The sequence below is a fragment of the Colobus angolensis genome, unplaced genomic scaffold, assembly GCF_000951035.1.
Source record: "Colobus angolensis palliatus isolate OR3802 unplaced genomic scaffold, Cang.pa_1.0 Scaffold136, whole genome shotgun sequence".
Taxonomy (NCBI): domain Eukaryota; kingdom Metazoa; phylum Chordata; class Mammalia; order Primates; family Cercopithecidae; genus Colobus; species Colobus angolensis.
This window is the reverse complement of record NW_012114444.1, coordinates 5,611,018-5,618,618: the sequence shown is the minus strand read 5'-3', so window position 1 is coordinate 5,618,618 and position 7,601 is coordinate 5,611,018. Positions and strand designations below refer to the sequence as shown.

At 59.4% G+C, this 7,601-nt stretch overlaps 1 protein-coding gene across 1 annotated transcript in view; it reads right to left on the bottom strand.

Moving 5' to 3' along the window:
* The window catches only part of CTSZ (cathepsin Z), a 22,406-nt gene that overhangs the window by 3,925 nt on the left and 10,880 nt on the right, over positions 1 to 7,601 (bottom strand). Inside the window, exons 9-10 of the mRNA XM_011934558.1 lie at positions 6,941 to 7,121; positions 2,070 to 2,249 (exon numbers count right to left, since the gene is read on the bottom strand). Of these exons, the coding sequence (XP_011789948.1) occupies positions 2,070 to 2,249; positions 6,941 to 7,121 (361 nt within the window). The remainder of the gene's footprint in view (positions 1 to 2,069; positions 2,250 to 6,940; positions 7,122 to 7,601) is intronic.

Genomic DNA, 7,601 nt, shown 5'->3' with positions numbered 1-7,601 from the left:
TTTGAGACTGAGTCTCACTCTGTCACCCAGGCTGGAGTTCAGTGGTATGATCCTGGCTTACTGCAACCTCCAACTCCTGGGTTCAAGTGATTGAATAATCCCAGTAGCTGGGATTACACGCACACGCCACCACACTCGGCTAATTTTTGTATTTTTAGTAGGGACAGGGTTTCACCATGTTGGCCAGGCTGGTCTCGAACTCCTGGTCTCAAGTGATCCGCCGACCTCAGCCTCCCAAAGCGCTGGGATTACAGGTGTGAGCCACCGCGGTCACCAGTCACACAATCAGGTTTCTGATGAGCTCCATCTGCCCCTGTCAGGCTGGGTGGGGTAAGAGGGGCCTGGCCTCGGCTGGGCGAGAGCAGCTGGGGCTGGAGGGGGGTGGGTGTGGCCCTGAGACCACCCGATACCCGCTTCCTGCTTCCTGCTTCCAGAGCTGTCTGACCGCCCTTCCCTCTGTGCCTTCATCTGTCCCCCTTCTCAAAGGACTCAGTCAGTCCAGGAGAACTCTTTCTGGCTGAACAATAAGGCCTGAGAGGCAAGGCAAGGGAGCCCCGTTGGCAGAGGGTGGTGCCCAGAGGACCTTGTGCCACTTCAGAGTGCACAGGGCACTGGGGCCAGCCTATATAGCCTGGGGCAGGGGGGAAACAGCAAAGCAAGCAGCAGCCGTTGGGCTTTCCCAGCTGTCTGCTCTGACTGTGAGGGAGATCTGAGTCAGGTGGCTTAAAACTACCAATTATGGCCGGGCGCGGTGGCTCATGCCTGTAATCCCAGCACTTTGGGAGGCCGAGGTGGGCGGATCACCTGAGTTCGGGAGTTTGAGACCAGCCTGACCAACATGGAGAAACCCCGTCTCTACTAAAAAATACAAAATTAGCCAGGTGTGGTGGCACATGCCTGTAATCCCAGGTACTCAGGAGGCTGAGGCAGGAGAATCACTCAAACCTGGGAGATGCAGGTTGCAGTGAGCAGAGATCGTGCCATTACACTGCAGCCTGGGCAACAAGAGCGAAACTCCATCTCAAAAACAAACAAACAAAACCTACCAATTACGGGATTAGGGTCTGGACTTTCCTTCTGTTTCCAACGGGAGCAGCCTGAAAGGAATGCCAGCTACAGGGATTCCAGGCTAGCTTGGGTCTGCTCATCCACACAGCACCCCCTTGGCCACAGACACACCTGAATGTGGGGGACCTGGGCCCTGGGTCACCAGAACAGGAACCAAGCCAATGGCTGCTTCCAGCTTGGGGCAGCACCTCCCTTCCTGCCCTCCACCAAAGCTCCTGGAAAATGAACTCTCCCTCCACAAGGCCCCCTACACCTCTCCCCTACAAAGGCCCAAAAAGCCACCAACATGCCAGCATGTCAGAACCCAAACAACACATCCAGGCCCAGCCAAAGGGGCGCAGGAGCAAGATACTTCCACAAGGCTGGAGACGTGCGCACAGGAATTTTTTTTTGAGACGTAGTCGTGCTGTCACCCAGGCTAGAGTGCAGTGGCATGATCCTGGCTCACTGCAACCTCTGCCTCCCGGGTCAAGCGATGCTCCTGCCTCAGCTGCCCGAGTAGCTGGGATTACAGGCGTGCACCACCACACCCGGCTAATTTTTGTGTTTTTAGTAGGGACAGGATTTCACCGTGTTGGCCAGGCCAGGCTGGTCTTGAACTTCTGACCTCAAGTGACCTGCCTGTCTTGGCTTCCCAAAGTGCTGAGACTATAGGCATGAGCCACCGCGCATGGCCAAGGATGCTCTTCAGCCCACTCCTGCACCAGGCTTTTTTGCTGACCTTCTCAGCAGGGACTACGGGGTCCAGTTTTCTGGTCCTCAGCCCAAGCAGGTGCACGGTAGCAGAGGGGCTTCTGCAGGGAGAGGCTGAAGCAGGTGCTGTGAACACTGCCCCTCACGGTCAAGCGCCCCTGGGGGCTGCAACCTCTGCCCTCCCGCAGCTCCCCAGCCACCAGCCAATGTGAGGAGCATGGGATTGGGCTGGGCCCTCAGCCACGAGTACCCGTGGAAGATGGTGTAGAGGGTGGGAGGGTGGAGTGGGGGCGTGGGCAGCAGCCTACCCTGGTCCTTGGCCTGGTAGTTGTTGCAGGTCTCGTCGGGGATGCCGTGCCGGTGGGCGTAGTCCCACACGGGCAGGTCATTGCCCCCTTCACAGGAGCCAGCGTTACCACAGTCGATGACGTGCTGCACAGACAGGAGGGTGGAGGGCCACGCTCCCTTCCTCTTGATGTTGATCCGATCTGCAACAATCAGCACCTGCCAGTCAGCACTCACCCGCCCTCCACCCACTTCCTCAAATGGGCCTGACTGCCTGGGGTGGGATGCAGGCTCTGCCCAGCCTGGCCTGCCTTGGGCTCTGCCCAGCTGCCTGTGTCTCCCTCTCCCTGCTGACCTCTTCACGGAGGTCTCTGCTCAGACGTCGCTCTGCAGAGAGGCCTTCCCTGGCCTTCTTTGGGCACTGTCCTGTCTGCCACACCTCCTACTACAAATGCCATGACAGCAAGGCCAGGGCCAGGCAGTCACCAGCCTCTGGCCCTGCAGACACCAGAGAAGTGCCTGCTGAATGTAGGGCTGAATGGACAGAGACTCTGCCACCCGTGCCAAGTGGGCCACGCCCCAAAGCCAGCCAGGAGAAACTGTCCCTGCCCTCGTGGACAGGGGGCCAAAGTGTCAGCTCTGTAAACGAGTATAGCCCAGGGAGCTGCATGAGCCCCAGTGAGGGGCCAGATGCAGTACCAAGGGCTGGGGAAGGCCAGCAGGGACCCAGCTCCGAAGGCACAGGGGGATGCAGAGGGTTCCCAGTGGCTGGCTGACCATGCCCTCACTGCTCAGGTACCCGGGCTCTAAATCCCAAGGTGCAGCCAAGGACAGGTGAGGTTGCTCACCAAGGGACCTGCTTCCCTTCTCATGCACAAATGCAATAAAACAGATCCTACAAGGAAACCCAGGCCCTCATTCAAGGTCATCTCACTCTCTGCCCTCCCAGGACAATGACTTCACAGCCACACACCCCTGCACCTGCCTCAGGCCTCCTCATCTCCTGACCCTACCTCCAAGTCAGAACCCTTCTGGCAGCCTCACCTGTCCCTCCCCCAGCGCACAGTGAGCAGGGGGTTCCTCTGCCCATTGGCAGCCCCCTCTGGGCCTGCACATCCCCTCCATCTCCTGTCACCTTCCAGACTTTCCCACACTGCCCCACAGTCTGCTCTTCCACCAGCCTCCCCCTCGGTCGCCCAGCCAGGGGCCTTCTGAACTGGCCCTGCTCTGGTGACTTTGCTTCACACATCACTGAGAAGTCCCAAAGCAGACCTCCATCCTGCCGCCACCCAGCCTGCCCATGCTCTGCACCCCAAACGCTCTTCCTGGAGCAGCCAGTGGCTGGTTTGTCCCCTCCCACCCGACCGAGCCACCCTAGGTTCCATCCTGTTTCCTCCCAAGGACTTGGCTCCTTCCAGCTCTTCTCCTCCCCTCCCCCTTGTCAGCCACGCCCCCTCTAAGCGGATCTGCACACCTCAGACTTGCCTTTCTCACAACACCAGCGTGAGCCCCCGGCCCCCACCCCCTCACTGTCATGGTTTTCTGCTTTACTCAACGGTTTGAGACAGTGCCCCAACCTCTACTGCCCCGCTCCTCTTCAGCCCTTTCTCTCTTGCTAATGGCCACTTCTCCGTCATCCGAGCCGACCACTCTCCGGCAACAGTCAGCACAGTGGTCGCTCCATCCTTCTGGAAGTACCTCCTGCCTGGGCTTCTGGGGTTCCACTTGGCAGTGCAGGGTATCCCATGGCCTGCCTGGAGCCCTTCCCTTCTCTGCCCAACCCAACCTGGCGACAGCAGTCCTGGCCCAGAGGCAGAGCTCGGATGGATGAGCAGTTTCGGTTCTGGCCTCTCTGTCTACGCCTGCCTGAAGCATCTGGACCCGGCCTAACCAGCTCACTGAGGTGTGCACAAGCTTTTCCCATGGCCAGACTCAATCCTTCATCCCACCAGCCCCATCTGGCAATGGGCTTATTACTCACACCCAACTGTGGGCTAACACAAGTGTCCTGAATACGTTTAACGCAGACCAGGCCAAGCTAGGGTGTGCAGGAAGTTGGGTGTGTCAAACGCATTTTCCACTTATGGCGTTTTCAACTTATGATGGGGTTGTCGGGACATGACCCCACTGTTAAGTCAAGGAGCATCTGTAACCATGCAAAGCATACAGTGCCATGAAGAAAAATAAAACGGGGAGATAATTCAGGAAGTGGGGTGTCATATGCATAGGGTGGCTGAGGAAGACCCCGCTAAGGTGACATCCATAGGAGGGAGGGAGGGAACCACAGGACCTCAGGGAGAGAGGAGGTGCCTGGCGGGAGAAGCTACCACCCCGCTCCACCCTCAGGAGGAGCAGGGGAGCAAGAGGAGTCCCGGGAGGGAGCCTGATGGTGAAGGCTCTTGAAGACCAGAGGGTTCTGTCTTTTATCTGAGTGCAATCCTGAGAGGGTTTCAAGCCAAAGAACATGATCTGATGGGTTTTCACAGGCTCACTGTGGCCACAGGGGCAGAGGCCAGGAGACCAGTGAGGGCAGTCGGCAGTGGGGCGGTGTGGCTTACACCTGGAGGAGGCGGTGGGTGGTGCGTGATTTCTGCATCTGCTTCAAAGGTAGAACCGACAAGACTTGCGGGTGGATTATACGAGGGACAGAGACCAGAGGAGTCGTGTACCAGTCCAGGCTTTTGCCTGCATAGCTGGAAGGACAGCCAGGGAGGACTGGGGAAGAAATGGGCTCTCGGGTCACAGCGGTGGAAGGAGCCATCCAGACCTCAAGGTCTGAGGCTGGAGGCGTCAGGTGCCTGGGCCAGCGGGCAAGTGGGCAGGCAGATGAAAAAGTGAGTTCAGGTGAAGAGTTGATCCTAGGGTAGCTGACACTCAGAACTCTGAGGAGACAGCTGGGGAGAGGGGAAGGATGGGCCAGGGAGGTGCAGGCAGGGAGTGTGGTGCAGGAGAGGGAAGCATCTTGGGGAGACGTGATCAGGAGAATGCTTCACAGTGGACCCCAGGTAGCTGTGGCAAGAACAGTGCTGGTGGAGTGGCAGAGGTGGGACTGAGGCTGGAGTGGGTTCAAGGGTAGAGAAGAGGAAGCGGAGGGACTCCAGATACTTCCCCAGGGAGCCAGCAATTGGGGCGTGGCGGGACCGGGGGCTTTGTGTTCCTTTGTTCCAGGTGGGAGAGCTTCCCTGAGTGGGAAGGGACGGGCTCAGTGAGGGGCCAAGCCATTTGATCCTGGGGGAGAGGAGGGAAGACAAATGGAGGACCTGCCGCCTTGGCTGGCAGATGGCCAGGGCCCCGTGGAAGTCCCCTTCTGGTGGCTTCTATTCCTCAGTGAAAGAGGACGCAAGGGCCTGGGTCTGGGTGCACTGAGAAGGAGGTTTCAGGAGAAAGTGGGGTGAAACAGTCATCCACCATCCACCCAGAGAGAGAGTCCCCTGGGGAAATGCGGCAGGGCTGACCCCAGCCAGGGTCCCGCACCCATCTGAAAGCCATCTCCTTCCTACCCGCAGTCCTTCGCAGACGCACATCTTGTCACCTGACTCCCTCTCAAAGAGTTCAGGGCTTCCCACAGGCACCTGGTGACCTTTCTATCCTCCCCTCACCCTCACCCCACCCTCAAAGCCTCTTTCACTTCCTCAGCAGGTGCCAGGCCTGGGCACTTCCCCTGGACTCTGCCCAGTCCTCTGCCTCTAGCCCCACCCACACCCTGCAGCCCGCCCAAGGTCTCCCAGACCTTACAGCTCCATCCACATCAAAGGGGACTTTGAGAGGTCAGAAGTGTGTTCCAGCCCCCGGGGGAGGTGCCACAGATGCCACAGCTTCAGTTCACTGGCTCCGGGGTCCAGACCCTACCCCCAGAGCGAGAACCCCTCATTCACAAGACACAGCCCATCAGACATCCTGGCACAAAGCCCAGGCTTCCGGGCTCAAATCTCAGCCGTCACTCACACTACGCTCAAGCCTCCCAATCTCTCTGCAAAAAGTCTGTTTCCTCATCTGCAAACTGAAAGCAATCATGGCACCGAGGAGGCGTCAGTGAGATGGAGCACGCACAAGCGCGTCCCCCAGCCTTGGCCCACAGCGGCAGCCACACTGGAGTCCATCCTTTTCACATGGGTGGACAGCAGGCCTGGCCCATGAGGACCAAGGCCAGGGAGGAGGCAGCAGCACTACAGCGCTCATGGCCCAAACTCCCAGCCCACGCAAGTCCCGTCTCCAGGGGAAATCCAGGCTCCTGGACCCCGTGCTGTGACTGGAGAGGGGATAGCAGAGTCCCTCCCAAATGCTGTGGGGTGGGCCTGGGGCTGGTTTGCAGCTGTCTCTTCTTCCGTCTTCTCTCCCAAAGCAGGGCGCAGCAGCCTCGTTGATAGGGTGGGCCTCAGCTTCCCCTTCCTCTTTGCTGAGAGCCTTCCTACCCCACTGCAGCCAAAAGCCTAAGATAGAAACCCACCAGGCTGGGGGTAGTGGCCAGGTCAGGCCATGGGCTGTAGCCAACAAGCCTCACTCAATATTCCAAGCCTAGGACAGGCTTTCATCTGTGCTGAGAAGTAGTTTACTTCTGTGTCCTCAAATACAGCCTGGGGACTCGGATTTTGCATTTCTGTTTCTATCCCAATGGCTGAGGTCACAAGCTTTGGGGGAAGAGAGGGCACCTGGCAGCCACTTGTCACTGGGCTTCAGTCCTAGTCCTGCCTATCGCCCAAAGGCCCCAGAATGACCCAGCTTGGGTCATTTCAGCAGAGGGCAAAGGCCTGCGCCCCTCGGCCTTAGCACCCCAGCTCAGGCTGACCTGGCCTTGAATCACAGGCCCCTGGAATCGCGGGCTGAGCTGCCTGGGCTGATAAAGAGGCAGCCGGGATGGGCTTTCCTGGCCCACAGTCAAAGGGCGGCCACTCACCCGCCATAGCGCTGGTACTGGCGTGAGCCCAGCAGGAGCCGCAGTATTGGGGGATGTGCTGGTTCCGGGTGATGCTGGCATAGTTGACACCATTCACGTTGCGCCAGTCCCAGCTCTTGGGCAGATCCGCTGGGGACAGGTACTCATGAGGCCGGGGGTATGTGCTGAGAAGAGACCATTCCTACCCAGATCAGTGCTGGGGCCCCGGGGGGCCATGAGCCCAGGAAGCCCTGGGTAGGGCCCTCCCGCCCTTCCCAACACCTGAGGGCATGGAAGTGAGGCCACAGTCACCAGAGGTGAGCCGGGTGTGGGCCCACCTCACACGAGGAGGCCCCAGCGCTCTCAGAATGTGAAGGAGGCAGGGCACCCCCGAAAGGAGGAAACCGGGGTGCTCCCCCAGCCATGCCACGCCATGAGGGCTACCCTCAGAGGCCGAGGAGGTGGGGCTGGCCTGACTTTCTGGCCAGGTGGGGCTTGTCCAACCCCACGAACATCAGGGCTCACCCTGGATGTGGAAGAGAAGGAGCGACCCCCAAAATGAAGCGGCTGGATCTGACCTTCCAAGGCCCGGTGGCGAGGCCCCCAGGAGGCAGAGCGCGCACCTGGCCCGGGAGATGGGCCTCCGTCCCCCCAGGGCTGCCTCCCCGCCGGCGCCCACCTG